This window comes from Monosiga brevicollis, genomic scaffold (assembly GCF_000002865.3).
Source record: "Monosiga brevicollis MX1 MONBRscaffold_11 genomic scaffold, whole genome shotgun sequence".
Lineage (NCBI taxonomy): Eukaryota > Choanoflagellata > Craspedida > Salpingoecidae > Monosiga > Monosiga brevicollis.
In genome coordinates, this window is record NW_001865048.1 from 708,202 (window position 1) to 724,389 (window position 16,188).

A 16,188-nucleotide genomic window follows, 5' to 3' on the forward strand; every position below is an offset into this window, starting at 1 on the left:
GGCTGACCAATCTACAGGTTAGATGGTTTTATGGGAGACCTGCAGCTGTAAACCGATGAGAGACTTGATGCTCTCCAGCATTGGCCTAGCCTCAGGCTCGATGTTGAGCATGTAGTCCACCACGCCATGAAGCGCCTGCAACTTGTTCTCCTGCGCCTCAAGCTTTGAAGGGTAGACTTCTGGATCTTTGTAACGGCGGCGCTGCCGCCCTGCCTCCACGCCTTCAAAATACTTGATCGTATCTTGGTGGTGAACCAATGTCTCCAAGTTCTACACCACCAGCAGAAGTTGAGAGGGCGCCGCACCTATGATGATGGGCGAGCCAAGACGCAACGCTGACCTGTTGGCGCTCGCCATGAAGAGACATGACTCGCTCCTGCAGCTGCTTGTACTGGCTGGACAGTTGGGCTGTCTCCTGTCGATACTCCTCAACGCTTCGTTGCACCTACACGCAAGCCGAAAACGCCATCGAGTGAATGTAGCAGCACGAAGCACACACGAGCGGATTGCATAGGGTCTCATAACACGATGGCATCGTAGCAAGGTGGTACAAGAACACGCACTGCCTCAGTCTCTGCATCAGCCTCAGCAATGTTCTCCTGCGCATGACGAGCGTCCGCAATAGCCTGCTTAACCTTGCGCTTCAGCTCCAGCACCTGCGCCACGGCACCGCAAGCCAGTACGTGAGGCAAATAAACGCAAGATCATCTTGGGACAAGCGTGGACAAGCGGGAGAGTGAAGCACAAGGGTGCAGCATAATTTGAATTGGGCCGTGGGGGTGGGGGATTACCTCCTTCTGCACTGTCTGCGAGGTGGGCTGTCCTTTCTTTGCAGCCAGTCGTGCCTTGCTTCCGATGGTGCCACGCCGATCAACGGAGCGCTCCATCTTCAGAAAGACATAGCCAAACGCATCGACCCGTAAGACGGACAAAGTAGGGCGAAGGGTCGCTGATAGGCGAAGAAAGTAAAGTGGCTAGGATGATGGCATCTGCTCATACCTCTTTGATCAGCTCTTCCTTTTGACGGTCGAGTTGAGCAAGTCGCAGCGTCATGCGGTGGATTTCGCCGCGCATACTGTTCAGCTCATCGGCACCCTCATTCTGATTGAGTTCCGCTTTGGTTTCCTGCACGCAGAAATCCGGTCAGCGGGACGCTTGCATCAACTGATGGAGAAAAATTAAAATGGCACCCAACGCTGCGGCTGACCTTGGCCAACTGAATCTTCTTCTCCCAGAGCAGCAGCTGACGCTCAGCCTCAACCACGGCGTTGAGAAGGCGTGTGCGCTCTTCTTCGATCTGTTGCAGCTCAGACTGCAGATGCACACATAGCGCCTCTTCCTCCTACCATCCACAAAGCGGGACAACATGCAGGGAAAAAGCTCGGCATCAGACAAGACACGGATGGTTGGTGGTCCTGGTGGTCCTGGTGGATCAGGCAAGTGAGATTGCAAAACATACGCGCAGCTGGCGAACGAAATCGGCTTCCATGAGTTGATGGTTTTGCTGCAAATCTTCTTGTTTGCCGCTGCGCAAGAAATCAAATGACATTTTGCGGTGAGTCTGAATCGGGCGAGGGAAATGCCATCAGTGTCGAAAAGGATGAAGGATTCATGCGTGTGCGTGCATACCGATTACTGGTCACCAGAGTGTTGAGCTTGACAAGTTCATTTTGCAGCTGCTTGAACAGGCGTTCCTGATCGCGGATCTCACCGCGACGCTGCTCCGTTTCCGCGTCGAGTCGATATTGACGCTCCGAGAGCACCTGATGCTTCGTGCGAAGCTCGTCGAGCTGTTTTTGCTCCGCCTCAAGACGGCGCTCCTGTGCCACAAGCTCACTCTGGCGAGACAGCCATCTGTGCAAATCGACAAGGAGGAAACATTGAGTGTGCGTAACTGCGTGCGTGCGCGTGTGAGAGTGTATAGCTGCAGGGGGTTATCGATGCTTCGAAGACGCAAAGTTTCTGCACGCACCGGCCTTGCAGCACATTGTTTTCCTCGATGGTAGCGTTAATCTCTCGTCTATTACCAGGATGGGATGGGATGAGACGCAAAGAGCCATGGGGGTGAATTCTGCACAGGAAAATGCTTTCCCACTTCTCTGGCTTTTGTGTGCAGGGATGCAGACGCACCGATAGTTGGAAACCTCAATCTGAGCAGGCGAGAGATCTTCGTTTCCAGCGCCCTCCTCCGCTAGACGCGCACGAAGCGTGCCAATGCGCTAACAATCATTCGAGACGACAAGGAAGCGACGAGACCGTGACCAACAGGCTTGTGTTGACACTTGACGAACGATGGGAAAACACAAACTCACCTTATTGAGACGATCAATTTGACTCTGCTTGCGTTCGATGAAAATGTAGTTTTGTTTCATGTCTTTCTCAGCTGTCTCCACCTCTTGACCCAACGCCTAAAAGCCACAAAGAAATAGCGCAGAGGTTGGGACGAGTGATGAGAAGACATCTCGATGCAGTTTGAAGTTGATACATACACACATACACATACACACATACACATATATACACACACACACACATACATACAAGCGCATGTTCGTCTGACCACACACCTGTTCATTCTTCACAAGCTCGCGGCGTGTCTCTTCCATCTGCTCAATGTCAGCCTCATGTTCGTTGGCAGTCAAGTTGTGTCGCGCGACGGTATTTTCTGCCTCAGCAAGCAAGGCTTCCTGCTCTGCAATCTGCTTCCGGACACCCTGAATGCGGTGACCGACATTGCGCCCTGCTGCATCCACCGTCAACTTGTCTTGCATGTGCCCGACCAGTCGCTCTTCCAACGCAACTTGATCGCGTGACAAACGATCCACCTAGGAATTTAATGTGCAATTGAATGAACATCAATCGATTCAGGTGAGAGGGCGATGGGCATGTTCAGCGCATGGTTCTTGATAAGGAGCAGAGCGAGGATAGCCGGTGTGAGATGACCAGTCGTCTGCATTCATCAAGGCATACCTTGTCGCGGGCCATGTTCAATTCCGAGGTGCGAATGTTGATCTGCTGCTCATGACGAGCAAGCTGCTCCTCGACTTGTTGTAGAGCTTTGCTGACCACTGTGTACTCTTGCTGGACCTCATCCTGCTTGGCCAGCAAGGCCTCAAGCTTCTTCTTTTGACTAGCATACTCGTTTTGCAGGCGGGTCAGTTGTGCACTCAACTGTTCGTGTCGCTCCTGGGCCTGGCGAACAAGGCGTTCAAGGCCTTCCACCTCGAGTTGCTTGGCAAAGAGCTCTTGCTGTTGCTCACGTGCTTGCTGTTGCATGTTAGCGAGGGCCTCGTTGCGCTTGGTCAGACCCTGCTGGGAGGCTTGCCAAAGGCTGGTCACCTCTTTACGACGCATCACAATCTCATCGATCTCTGCCTGCGCTTCGCGAAGGGCATCTCGTGCAGAGGCTGTTTCCTCAGCTTGGGCCTCTTTTTGCTTCTTCTTCACAACAATCTCTCGTTCGAGCTCTTTGAGGCGCTCACGAAGGCGATCGACAAAGAGATCCTGCTCCTGCTTGGCTTGTTCAATCTTATCCTGGTCACGATTGGCCTTGAGCGCAGCACGCTTAGCGCCCTTGACTTCGGAGGAGAGCTCATCAGCGTGCTGCTCAAACATGATTACTTGACTCCGCAGCTCATCAAACTCACGCTGGGCTTGCTCCGCAGCAGAACGCTTGGCCTTGAGCTCCTTGTTGATTTGATCGTGCAACTGTTGCGTCTCGTGGAGAGCTTGCTCCACGGCGGCGCGGCGCTCAGCGTGCACGTCTTTTCCATCAGCAGCATTCTCGAGGCGAGCCTGGAGGGCGGCCAGCTGTTGCTGAACGCCATACAGCTCCACGCCGAGCTGTTCACGTCGTTTGGTCTCCTGCTTGAGGTTATTGTTCTGGTCAGCCAGCTCCTCCGAGACCTCTTGCTGACGCTGCTTGAGCTGTGCCTCCAAGGCGCGCTGAACGCGCTGCATCGCCGGGTGATCGGGATGCAAGATTTCCATGTCATCCCCATCAGCATCGTTGTCATCCTCTCCCAGATCATCTGCGTCCTCGCGCCATGACTCGTCCTCCATGGCCGGGCTGGCCGCCTCGGCCCGTCCCCGCGCTGCCATCCTGCAACTGACAAGTGAAGTTTATTTTTATAGAAAAAAAAAAGAAGGAACGAGGAGGTCCCTTGTGGGATCACCTTGCAATCAACCAGCCACCTCAAGCTGGACAGTCGCCGACAATCAACCTCCCCAGGAGGTCGCGAGGAAGGTCACAAACGCTGCTCTGCGGTCGGCGTCTTGTTTAAACTGCGTTGTCAAGTCGCATCACTTTATTCACGCTCATGCACCGTGTAGCAAACGCAAATTAAACTGTCAACATGCTCTGTAATTTCAACAAAACACACACACACGCACACACACACAGCAAAGTTGTATGTCAGATTTTATTGTCAGATTTTGTTCACCGCGCCATCAACGGCGACGAAACCGTTATAAACGATTCGGGTGCGTGTGACTCTCGGCGGGACGAAGACGGCCAGGGCGCGATCCGTGGCCTGAGGAGGGGTTGCTGTGGTCTTTGAGAGCATGGGAGCGAGGGGAGCTCCACACACACACACACACACACACACACACACACACACACACACACACACACACACACACACACACACACACACACAGATGACTATGGCTTCTATCATTACTCAGTCAGTTTCACTTTGTCTGTCGTTTGCTCGCCGCTGCGCGCTCACACATGGGCTTGATCACACCTTTTTGATGTCTTCACAGTCGATGGCTTGATGACTTTGACCTCGGCTTATTGTTCGACCGGGAGCAAGTTGCCCGTCTCTGTGCCTCGCTAGCACCCCGTGGGTGCGCTGTGCGGCTGCTGAGTGAGGACCAAAGGAACCATGCCCATCATGCCCCGTGCCGAGCACGGCACTAGAATAGAGGGCAGTGGAAGCGAACGCCGCTATGCTCGAACCAAAGTGTTGGGCCGCGGTGCCTTTGGTACCGTTTTTCTGGTCGAGTACGTGGCTGCCGCCCCAAGTTGGCACATGCTTAAACGCGCTCACATGGTCCAGCTTTCGGCCGCTTTCTCTGCGTGTCACTGCCGTGTGCCTCAGCAAGCGACTTGTTGGTTTGTCTCATGCTTTCACAGGGATACCGAAACGCGCGAAAAGGCTGTGATGAAGAAGGTAAGCCAGCCTCCCGAGCACTCCCGGCAGGCGATATGCCTCTCTCTCTTTCTCTCTCTCTCTCTCTCTTCCTCTCTGACTGCTCATGCTCCTTCGGGCACATACAGGTCATCTTGACAGGCTTATCCCGCAAAGAACTGGCCGATACGACAAATGAAGCCCAAATTATGAGCCGTCTCAGGTAGCCTCAAGCTTACTCACGCCCTGATCTGCCGACACGGCAGCCATTTGCACGCTGCCCCTGACAATGTTCTTGCCCTGACGCATATGCGCAGCCACAAAAACATCATAGCATTTTTTGATAGCTTTGTCGAGGGTGATGCCCTCTGCATCATCATGGAGTATGCCGGGGGCGGCGATCTGGATCAAGTCATTCGCAACTCCAAGCGCGATGGCACCTATTTGGAAGAGCTCCGCATCTGGCACTACCTGATCGACATTGCCCAGGTAAGTGCCGAAGCATTCTTGCCATGGTCGAGGCGCTTGTTTGGTACTTCTCGCTCTCCCTCCACCTCATGCCGCCCACACCCTTTGCGGTGTAAACGCATGGAACCAACCAGGGTTTGGCCTATCTTCATGATCAACGTGTGCTACATCGTGATATCAAGCCGTCCAACGTTCTCCTCGACCATCAGGGCATGTGCAAGATTGCCGACCTGGGCTTTAGCCGTCATCTCCGTGCGTCATCTTTTTAAAGCCTCTGTCTTATTCATTCACTGCCCGGGACATGGGCTTGTGCTACCACCACTACCTGCCCTCTGTGTGCTCATTGACGTATCGTACTTTACCGGATTTCCATTTTCTTTTTAGGGGCGTATGAGCAGCAAGCACGTAGCACTGTGGGCACACCCTTATTCTCAGCCCCAGAACTTTGTCAGGACCTGCCCTATGGAGAAAAGGCCGACTGTTGGGCCCTAGGTGCGTCCGTTTTGCAACATTCCCTTCAAATTTGCCCCCGCGTGAGCCACCAAGGCACTCATGCGTATGCGGCTTCAACAGGGTGCCTCCTCTACGAGTTAACGGCGCTTACGACGCCTTTTCAAGCCACCAATGCCGTAGCCCTAGCTGGTAGGAGCCATACCGCCCTTGCTCGATCACCCAGCTACGCGCCTGCTCAGGTTTTGTCTGCTGCGGGTTCCACTGTGTGCGTTGCACAGGAAAAATTGTCAAGGCAACGCCCGACCCCCTCCCCAAACAATACAGTGTTGAGCTCGCCTTTTTATGCGATCGCCTTCTAGAAAAATCCCCAGAGCGACGCCCCAGTGCATGGCAGGTCGGTGACTGTACTATACAACGGACATTTTGGCCCCCCGAGCGACTTTGCCGACACTCGCGCGCCATTTTTTATTTTATTTTTTTTTTTTTTTTTATTTTTTTTCTCCGCCTTGGCTGAACTTGAAAGCCACTCACATTTGCGCTTTACAACCTGCTTACGTTTTCGTCATGGGCAGGTGTTGCAATACCCAGCCACCTCAATCCGGGCCGAACATCGGCAGCTGCAGCAGCAATTGGCCGCCCGACCATCAACCCCGCCACCACCGCACAATCAACACGACGACAGCGAGGCGCTGCGCGCCATCATTCGTGAGCAGTCTCAACTCATTCGTGATTTACAGCAAGACCTGGCCCACGCTGACCTGGCCCGCGCCAGACTTCAGACAGAGTTGCAGTTGGCACACCAGCGCCCACCCGCATCGCACTCGCGACTGACTCCCACCTCGGCCCCAGCTCTGCCAGTGTCACGCTCTTCGCCACCCATCATCGCCGGTCCTGAACCGGAGGGCGCCGATTCAAAGCACTTTGCGATGGACTGGGAACCCCACCTTCTGTCACCTAAGCCCACCCGCGGAATTAGCCACTCACCACAGGAGGCTGTGACCGACAGTGGACCCAGCACCGATGCTGTCTTTGTGAGCACGCCCGCGCGACGTGTAGTCGCGCCCTCAACCAGCAACTCTGACTACACTGACCCCATGCAACGTCACAGCGAACTGCGTCAGCGGTTGTTGGGTTCGTTTGATGAGCGGGTCGTGCAACGTGGGGCTGACAACCGGGCGCTCGGCTCGCCCATCTGTACTCAGCCCTCCAAGACGGGCGCGCTCGCACGCCTGCACGAACGTCAGCGTGGACTGGACACCGTGTCTGCCTCGGAGCCACTGGTGCTGCCACCATGGGATGTGTCCCCTCAACCCGACCGAGCGCCAACCCACGGACCTTGTGATGCACTGCATGACATCTCCAACGTTGGCGCGATAACTGACCTGGACCATCGGCCGCCAGTGTGCCTCGATGCCGTGACGGAACATCTCGAGATGGAGCACGAACGGGCAATAGCAAATATTCGCGCCGAGCTACCTCTGACTGGATCTGCTCACTTGCCCCAGGTGCGAGTGGGTACCGGCTCGTCCCCTGCGCGTCGCCACACCGCGGATCTGACAATGGCTGATTTGGAAGTGGGCAGCGACAAGTTGAGGCGAGGTCAACCGAGTCGGACGCGATCCTTGGAAATCCAGTCACACGCCAAATTGGCAGGATGGCCCGATGGGGCCAGTGATTCCCTTGAGGAGAGTGCTATTGCCGAGCACTCTGATGGGGAGCTGTCGTTGCTCGAACTTGTCCGCTCCCTGGGCGAGGTGTAAATCAAGCCGTGGTGATGCGACATGGCGGGCCGTTTTCGCTTGCCTGTGTCCATGTTTTTATATTTGTTCTTTTTTTTTTTAGACTTTCCACCTTGGTGTTTCGAATTGTGCTGTGATCGCGATGTGCGCCCTTGAGGTCCGGGCCCTGCCTGAATGGGGCGCGTGCCTTGACGGATCCGCGGTTCAGGATTTGTGCCGAATTTGGTTGTTGCCATCCTTGTAATAAGAGAATCAGACATAAGTGTACGTATGTGACCGCGCTTCATGCCCAGATGAAGAGGTAGTCTGGCTGATGGCTATCTATTAAATTGACGGCTAGACTCAAACGTAGTTGTGGATTCTGATATCATGACATCAATTCAATTCAGCTACTGTCACAACACTTGGGCTGGACCATTAGCCTGTTCAGCATATGGGGCACAATTGAAAATGTGGCGAGATGGAAGCAAAGTGATCTTCGGTTTTTGAAAACCACACGAGAGTGCAAGACAGACGCTTCCGACCCGGCAGTCCTTGAAACTTAACTTACGGACATCATGCCACAGTCGACCTCGAGCCATAGGATGTTCTCTTTCTCCATTCAATTTTATTATTTCAAAATTCCCATAAAATTGATGTGTAATGGATCATGAGCTGTGCCCCGCCGTTCTTTTCTTCCTTCCTTCCTGCCCGTGGTCAATCATCTTCCCACTGCCTGTCCAGGGCGCACCAGGCCATCCCCCATATACAGGGGTTGTTCCTCCAGCAGTTTCCCGAGCCAAGTGGAGACGAACATTCTCGCACCTGCCGTGGAAACAGGCAAACAGGTCGCACATGCCGTGGAAACTGGCAAACAGATCCAACTGAACAGCTGCATGACAAGCGTAACTTGAAATGTCAGCCATTTTCCCGTCAAGGACGGCGCTCAGCGGCCGTGCGGCCCTGATGCCCGCAGTGTGACCCGGTTTGGGGTGCTTTGAGGCGAACGAAACGGATCAAGGGAAGCGTGGGCCATCCCCGGCAGGACGTTTCGGCGAGATGACCATGTTTTGCAAGCTCTACAATACCCCTGGCAGCTGTCCCAACGGGGATTTGTGCAGACATCTGCATCGTCCCGTGTGTACTCGCTTCATCCTTCCCGGCGGCTGCCCCAACAGGTCTGCATGTGAATACCAACACGTGCAGGAATGTAGATACTTCAACACGCCCAACGGATGCCGAAACGGTCTGTCATGCCGTTTTCCGCATCGTGCGGCCCCGACCTTTCACCAGAGTCACTACAAACGCGCGTATGACGCCATGGGGCCCAAGCCACAGCAACGTCGGGGTGCAAGCCTGCAGGTGGAGCAGGCTTTGCGCGACAACCTGGGCGACGAGGTGGGTGACAGGTTCTTCAGCCTTCACTACGAGGAGGGATTGACTACAGCACAGAGCGTCATTGCTCTTTGGTGCGAGGATGTTGGGGTGTTCCGCACTTTGAATGACATCATCATCGCTGACGATGCCAGGCAGTTCCAGCTGGGGTGGATGACGTTTATTCGCATTCTGACTGCCTTTCTAACGCGGCAAGATCATTGCATGGATCGAGATCGCGTTGTTTGGCGGGCATCTTCCATGACACGATTGCAGGCTGACAGATTATTTCCAGATATGGTCATTCGGCCTCCCATGTTTGTCTCTACCTCAGCGCTGAAGTCGGGGGCTCTCAAACTGATGCGACGCAACAAGCGCTTCTTGCTCAGGATTCATGTGCCGGCGGGGTGCCGAAATGCCGCCTATGTTGATCATCTGTCCCAATACCAGCAGGAACATGAGATCTTGATCCCGCCCTATAGCCCCTTCGAAGTCATTTCAGTTGATTTCTCAAGGTGCTTGATCAATTTGCGTCTGCTTGACGGCATGCAATATGAAAGTGTGGAAAGACGCTCGGGCATCAGCGCACCGGCCTTTCCACTCTGACCAGTCAAGTGTGGCCAGCAAACGAATTAGCATTGCACCCTCCTCTCTTTGGCTGCAGGTGGTGGTACCCAGATCCTGTTGTTTACATGTTAGAGAAAATTTATTTACACGTTGGAATTATTTGCATCACAAATTGGCATGGCTAACGCTGTCAGCTGGTACGTTTCAAGGCCCGGTGAAGAGTCAAAAGCCTCTCTGCCCTTCCTATTTGTCATTCTTGTTCAGAGAAAGTAGGCGGGCGGGCAGCGAGACAGATACAAGTACTGGGTCGATTGAACACACGCGACAAGAGTCACACACAATAAACGATTGGCCCTGTCAGACATCAACCAGCAGCACACCCTTACTGGACAAAGTATACCACAAAGACTTGGTCATCACCGAGGCGGTTACAGCTGGACCATAGCGTGACAGACATACAGCCACTTATAAATGCCATCCCTGCCAAGAGCGGAGTTTATGTGCTCAAGAAGTTGGCAGCCATCAGCAGGTCGAGAACGATGCTGGGATCAATGTGAAAGTCAGGGACTTCCTTGTTGTGGTTTTCATAGCGTTTCTGCACAGACCGAGCGAGAAACAATACAGTGATGAATTGGCCCTTTACGCTGTGCTCTTCAGGGGCGTTGGGAGTGCCCGGTAAGTCAATCCAAGCCGAGCAGCGCACGGTACCTTGTAGTAGAGGTAAATGCAGACACGTTCCAGAACATGTGACCTACGTGGGATGCAGAGTGTACATTGAGTTTGCGCGCAAAATGAGGCGGCAGGAGGGGCGCCTCTTTGTACACAAATTACAATTAAACGCCCCAAGACGCAAAGGGGTCACGCTAGTGTGCACGACGATGCCACGTACGGAATCTCGCGGAAAGCCACCTCGTTGTGCTCCTTTTCACTAAACTCGCCTGGTTGCGCAGAAGCAGCAAAGTCGAGGGGAGCAACTCGTGAGTGAGTTGATTTTAAAGCCCATTGCAACACAAGTCACCCCCATCCCCAACGATGTACTGCGAAGGGTCCAGCACATACCAGGGCCAGCCAGCATGTTCTTGATGGTATCTGGAACGATGGCCTTATCGCGCGCCACGAAAAACTCGTGCTCGTCGGATGACACCAAGTTCACAAACTGGGTCCTCACCGGGAACGGGGAGTGGGATAAGGCAGTGAGGTTGGTTCAAACAGCGTAGGCTTTCGCTGCCAACAGCAGGCCGTGCGGCGCACCTGGGCCTTGGCAGTGTCCGAGGCGGAAGCTTGGTCGGGTTTAGTATCCATTCTGCCGGTTCAGCTGGCAGAAGAGCCCGTCATGGCGCGTGAGTCAGCGGCCGCGTCAAGCAAAGCCCCCCGCCTCCAACGACCAGGGGGGAGGTATCATCATGACACTCATCCCTAAAGTCTCTCAAAGCCAATAACACCCCCAAATCCCTCCATTGACCCCAAACCCCAGCCCTATCCACCTCCGCGTCGCACTGGTCACCACCCGTCACCACCACCACCACCGACTGAGCGAGCGAGCGAGCGTCGCCACCATCATCATCATCAACATCATCAGAGTGCTACTGACCCGAGGAGAGAGCGAGAGAGCGAGGGAGGTGTTGGTTGTCAAACAGAAGAACAAAAAAATTAAAAAAAAAGCGAGAGAACAAAGCGAAACGCAATTAACATCCCAGGGTACAAGTTTATTTTGTAGCTCTTGATGTGCGCTTCTCCCTTTTTTTTTTTTTTTTTTATAGTGTGTGCTGTGGTCAAACGGCAGCCCCGGGGCGTGGTCTTTGGGTGGCGTGTCCTTGTTTGACACGGGCAGAGGTTGCGGTGGCGGTGGCGGTGGTAAAGCTTACAAGAATAGCGTCTGGGGGTTGAATGTCAAGTGAGCCAGAATGGCGTCGGCACGCGGAACCGGTGGTGCCGTGCCGGTCGTGAATGACCGAGGCGAGGTATGTGCATCGAGTTGTCTCCTGGCCTCGCTCATGCACGCATTGGCATGATCTTCGGGGATCACACGAGCAGTGAAATGATACGTGGTCAACTTGTGACGCATGGGTGGGGGGCTGATCTGCTTGCTGCGTACGTCGACGCCATTTTTCTCCTTCATAGGTCTCCATGGCCAAAGTCAAGGTGCAACGTTACGTCGCTGGCAAAGCCCCCGAGTTTGCACAGGATGGCTCAGATGTATGTGCTTTGGTGCCGGAGCATTGCTTTTTCAGGCCCGTCCGAATGCCTGGTGCTCATCTTGATCCCATGTTTCGTTCTTCAGGACGAGGACTTTACCACTCGCGCACCACTTCAAACCTCCCGCGAGCTTCGGGTTCAAGCCAACGTGCGTGCGACATTCGGTTGATTGCCTGTTTGCCTGTCCTGGCCTGTTGGTTCTTCGTGCTGCACACGGCAATTGGTGCAACCGATTTGTATTCCATCTTGTCTGAAGTCAACAAGGCTCAATGTATCGTCGTCCCGGCTGACCCTACCCTGTCTGCGGGGATGCGGCAACTCATTCAGGTGGGACAGCGATCATCAGCGGCGGGCCGAGCCCGCGTGGCTGTCATTGAGGATGCCGCGAATGACAGTGATAGCGACGATGATAACGCTCGACGTCGGCGTATTTTGGCTCAGCGCCGACGGGTATGTTCTTGAACAAGCGTTTCATCTTGCGTTCCTATTCCTACCTCACCTATTTTTGCTTTTTGCCACTAACGTTCCGACACAGGAACAAGGCGGAGAGGAGGCCGCCCCGCTTGTTTCCAAGGTATCAGGACGTTCCGAGGTGACGCAGAGACCCGCACGTCGTGCCCAGGTTGGTACCTTTATGCACTCTCCAAGGACAAGTGAAGAAGTATGCCAAGGTCAAGGCTGCTCACCCTCGTGTCTCTGCGCGTCGTGGGTGCAGCCAATTGCCGAGATTGTCGAGGAAGATTCGGCAGAGTCTAGCGATGATGAAGAGGCTGCTGAGCGTCGGGCGCGGTGAGTGGCCCGTGAGACTCGAACTAACCATGGGCACCCTGTGCTAGCCTGTTGCCACCTCATGGACTTGTGCTTCTATTTATGAAATATGCATCGGTTTTTGATTAGCATTCTAGCCCGCGCGCGAGCTAAGCAAGAACAACAAAGCGACGAGGCTGTAGCGGACGCTCAGGTGAGTCATGTACTCGGGTGGCACCCCATGGAACACGAGGGTCAAGTCACCTCACTTGCTGCGTTGCGTGTGCTCGCCGCGTCTACTAGTTGCCCGTGAGTGCGCCGGCGGGTCGAACCCCGGTGGCTGAGGTGGAAGAATCAGGCTCGGAGAGGTGGGCCCCGCCTTGACATGTTCAAAAAGCTTGAGTTTCTCCTCGCTTGATCGCCATCTGTCAGCCACTCGTACCCATTCATTGGCCCTTTGTTCCACAACAGCGATAGCAGTGAGTATGAAACAGGAACGGACTCGGAGGAGGAGGCTGGCCGACCCCTATTCAAGCCCGTCTTTATCAGCAAGTAGGTCTTAAACGTGCGCACGAGAGTTGTGTTTTTCCGCTCGTTTGTTACCTTGGTCTACGCTTCATGACTAATGGCTGGCTGTGGCACGCCACTCCACCCCCGAACAGGCGCAACCGCCACACAAAGCGGGAGGAGGAGGAGCGCATGCAGCGCGAAGCCGAAAGGCTGGAGCAACTGGCCGTTCAGAAGCAAGGTCTGTGTGAGCAGTTGCAGCATGGTCCTGCTGTACGGGCCAGGTCTGGTCGCCAGGACTCAGGGTAACTTGCACCGTGCACAGAAGCGGCGCTGGCCGCCAAGGAGGCGGTCGAAGAGCTTGTCAAGAGTGAGTTGCAGGCTGAAGCTGATGCCACCAAGCTCAACTTTGTGGATGACGACGACAAGGAAAATGATCAAGAGGCGTATCTTGAGTGGAAGGTGGGCTCGAAACCGAGCGTCGGGGTTTGACTGGTCGGCATGCGGGGCATCTCATCACGGTGCGGATTGCTGGTGATGTAGCTGCGCGAGCTAAAGCGTTTAAAGCGGGATCGGGAGGAGCGTGAACAGGCCGACCGCGAGCGGTGCGTTGTAGTGTGCATATGCACTGCCGCGATCCTAGCCTACCTCATGCCTTGCTGCTTGGATGGCGGCATTTTCCACACAACCCCGGATGACAACCCGCGGCGGCCCAACACTGCGGCTCATGTGTTCTCTTGGCCTTGGGTTGTAGCATGGAGATTGAGCGGGTTCACGAAATGACCGAGGAGGAGCGTGAGGCGTACTTCAAGGCTAACCCCAAGGTTTGTATTCATAGCTCGACGCCTCGGTTTGGTTCGAAGCAAACGTCGAAGGAGCAAGCTGGGTCACACTCATCACCGCATACATATGTATTTTAACCCGTTTGTGTTTGGGGTTGGGGACGTCCGTGATGGTGCATCAGATGATCTCAAATCTCAAGGAAAAGGGCAAGATGAAGTTTTTACAAAAGTACTATCATCGCGGTGCCTTCTTCATGGACGAAGAGCATGAGGTGCGTGCCGCGAGTCGTACCATGCCACAGAAACGTTGTCCGTGAGCCCACGGTGACTTGTTTGTTCTCATCATCTCGGGTTTGATAGGTTTTCAAGCGCGACACCATGGAAGCTACGCTGGAAGATCGTCACAACAAGGAGGCCTTGCCAGCTGTGATGCAAGTTAAAAAATTTGGCTTTGCAGGCCGCACCAAGTACACGCATTTGGCAGATCAGGATACAACGGATCGGTACGTTTTTGGGTGGCACACAGCTGTCTACACGTCATGCTCGACGGGTTTCACCAATATGCTCTTTTTTTAACCATGCTCATTTTTTTTTCCCACAACGGCTTTCTGTTCTCTGATGGTTCCTTGCAAAACACATTGGCCTTGGGGTGTTTGATCGGCCTTCCCTTGCCTTTTAAAAAAATAGAACGGCAGCCTGGGCGCAAAAGACTGCCATCAATGCCCGGGCAGAAGCGAAACAAGCTGGTGTTCGACCGGTCAGCTACCACTTTCCAATCGCGCCCATGTGCTTTCATCCTGGTCGAGTGCCCTTGTTGTATCATGGTCTCATTTCACACCGTGTCTTTAGGTGTTTGAACGCCCGAGCAAACGCTCCAAGCACGTCTCATAGCGCCACAAAATCACAAGCCCAAGGATCTGGACAGGCCATCTGCTCAGTGGAGTCGTTGGTGTGGAGGCGGCACTTATCGTGGTGTTTCAATGTTTTGGAGCACGCGAATTCAGAAGATGAATTTTTGTCTTTTTCTTTTTTTTGAAACTACGGCACGCCATGAAGCATCTGGCTGAGCAACTTGATATTTTCATGTGGGCTGCACGGCAGCATCGTGTCTAGGCCTGGGCGTTGTCCTGGGTTCAGACAGCTCAAGCTTGACCCGGGTACATGATCATGGGTGGGGCCACAGTTTGCACGGCCGCTTCGCCGAGCAGGTGGCGAACAATGGCAAGCGCAAACTCCATTGTGGTGCCTGCCCAGGGGCGAGGGGCAGAGCAATGTGAAACGAACCGACAAGCGAGCGGGCAAGCGAGCGTCTTGGGTGCAGAGTGACATTTGCTTACCGGGACCGCGGGAGGTGATCAGGTTGCCATCCACTACGACACGATCCTCCGAGTATTGAAAATGGGAGCGCACATCATCGGCTACCCCGGGGTGGGAAGTGGCACGCTTGCCCGCACCGATGTTGTGCTTGGCCAGTACCGTAGTCGCTGCAGCCAGCAGGGACAGGGACAAGCAGGTGAGGGCGGCTGTCAACCTTGGGGAAGCGGATCAGAATTGAGAGTCGGCAGCAAAGCACAAGGCCATACCGGCACAGACGGCAGCCACAAGCGCGTTCCGCTGAACGTGCTCCTGAAGCAGTTGACCAACCCTGGACCAAGGCGTGTTCGATGAATCATGGCACGAGATGACATGATGTGTCCTTGTACAGCCCCCCCCACAAAAGAAGGAAATCATTGGGTGCAGTTTGGGTCTGCTACATGCTTGACACGACTTACGTGGCCGAGTCACGTAGAGCAGCAGCCCCGCCGGCCCCACCGGGCAGGACGAGCACATCAAAGGGCCCGGAGGCCTGGGCTGCAGCCAGCGCCATGTCTGGCACGAGGACCACATTACGGCTGCAGGTGATGGGATCGGCACTCTCAAGCCCAGCGAGAACGACCTCAAGCTTGGCCCGGCGCAATACATCCACAGTTATAACCGTTTCCATCTCCTCGGCGCCCGGCGCCAGCAAGACCAGTGCCCGCTTGCTCGCTTCTTCCGCCATCTTGTGAGAGAGAGAGAGAGAGAGAGAGAGAGAGAGAGAGAGAGAGAGAGAGAGAGAGAGAGAGAGAGAGAGAGAGAGAGAGAGAGAGAGAGAGAGAGAGAGAGAGAGAGAGAGAGAGAGAGAGAGAGAGAGAGAATTGAGAGAGTTGAATTGAGAGAGTTTGAGTTGTTTGAGAGGAGAGTAGAGAGTTTGAGAGTTCT

At 54.4% G+C, this 16,188-nt stretch overlaps 6 protein-coding genes across 6 annotated transcripts; 3 read left to right on the forward strand and 3 right to left on the reverse strand.

The window, feature by feature from the left end:
- Positions 1 to 18: 18 nt before the first annotated feature.
- MONBRDRAFT_32563 (uncharacterized protein) lies at positions 19 to 4,062 on the reverse strand (the record flags this gene model as incomplete). The annotated part of the gene is made up of 13 exons (XM_001746185.1): positions 19 to 270; positions 341 to 445; positions 564 to 656; positions 792 to 887; positions 1,000 to 1,125; positions 1,208 to 1,342; positions 1,460 to 1,526; positions 1,630 to 1,854; positions 1,973 to 2,020; positions 2,131 to 2,219; positions 2,313 to 2,408; positions 2,568 to 2,825; positions 2,971 to 4,062. The coding sequence occupies 13 exons, from the start codon at positions 4,060 to 4,062 to the stop codon at positions 19 to 21; spliced, it is 2,682 nt and encodes an 893-aa protein (XP_001746237.1).
- A 389-nt stretch (positions 4,063 to 4,451) lies between these two features.
- MONBRDRAFT_32564 (uncharacterized protein) lies at positions 4,452 to 8,139 on the forward strand. Its single transcript, XM_001746038.1, has 10 exons — positions 4,452 to 4,482; positions 4,768 to 5,008; positions 5,141 to 5,177; positions 5,285 to 5,358; positions 5,453 to 5,624; positions 5,738 to 5,855; positions 5,988 to 6,095; positions 6,177 to 6,245; positions 6,335 to 6,450; positions 6,629 to 8,139. Exons 2-10 carry the CDS (start codon positions 4,890 to 4,892, stop codon positions 7,814 to 7,816), a joined length of 2,001 nt encoding a protein of 666 aa, XP_001746090.1. The 5' UTR covers positions 4,452 to 4,482; positions 4,768 to 4,889; the 3' UTR covers positions 7,817 to 8,139.
- Positions 8,140 to 8,833: 694 nt separating this feature from the next.
- On the forward strand, positions 8,834 to 9,754 carry MONBRDRAFT_8545 (uncharacterized protein; the record flags this gene model as incomplete). The annotated part of the gene is made up of 1 exon (XM_001746039.1): positions 8,834 to 9,754. The coding sequence occupies one exon, from the start codon at positions 8,834 to 8,836 to the stop codon at positions 9,752 to 9,754; it is 921 nt and encodes a 306-aa protein (XP_001746091.1).
- A 256-nt stretch (positions 9,755 to 10,010) lies between these two features.
- Positions 10,011 to 11,330, reverse strand: MONBRDRAFT_32565 (uncharacterized protein). The gene is made up of 6 exons (XM_001746186.1): positions 11,307 to 11,330; positions 10,967 to 11,030; positions 10,775 to 10,871; positions 10,605 to 10,653; positions 10,424 to 10,466; positions 10,011 to 10,310 (listed from the first exon to the last, which is right to left on the reverse strand). The coding sequence occupies exons 2-6, from the start codon at positions 11,015 to 11,017 to the stop codon at positions 10,212 to 10,214; spliced, it is 339 nt and encodes a 112-aa protein (XP_001746238.1). The 5' UTR covers positions 11,018 to 11,030; positions 11,307 to 11,330; the 3' UTR covers positions 10,011 to 10,211.
- Positions 11,331 to 11,619: 289 nt separating this feature from the next.
- MONBRDRAFT_25760 (uncharacterized protein) lies at positions 11,620 to 14,523 on the forward strand (the record flags this gene model as incomplete). Its single annotated transcript, XM_001746040.1, has 15 exons — positions 11,620 to 11,676; positions 11,837 to 11,911; positions 11,997 to 12,059; positions 12,239 to 12,361; positions 12,447 to 12,533; positions 12,627 to 12,700; positions 12,809 to 12,872; positions 12,962 to 13,026; positions 13,130 to 13,210; positions 13,321 to 13,406; positions 13,491 to 13,627; positions 13,709 to 13,770; positions 13,920 to 13,989; positions 14,130 to 14,219; positions 14,308 to 14,523. 15 exons carry the CDS (start codon positions 11,620 to 11,622, stop codon positions 14,521 to 14,523), a joined length of 1,350 nt encoding a protein of 449 aa, XP_001746092.1.
- Positions 14,524 to 15,089: 566 nt separating this feature from the next.
- Positions 15,090 to 15,988, reverse strand: MONBRDRAFT_8547 (uncharacterized protein; the record flags this gene model as incomplete). The annotated part of the gene is made up of 3 exons (XM_001746187.1): positions 15,090 to 15,193; positions 15,285 to 15,478; positions 15,720 to 15,988. 3 exons carry the CDS (start codon positions 15,986 to 15,988, stop codon positions 15,090 to 15,092), a joined length of 567 nt encoding a protein of 188 aa, XP_001746239.1.
- Positions 15,989 to 16,188: the final 200 nt, after the last annotated feature.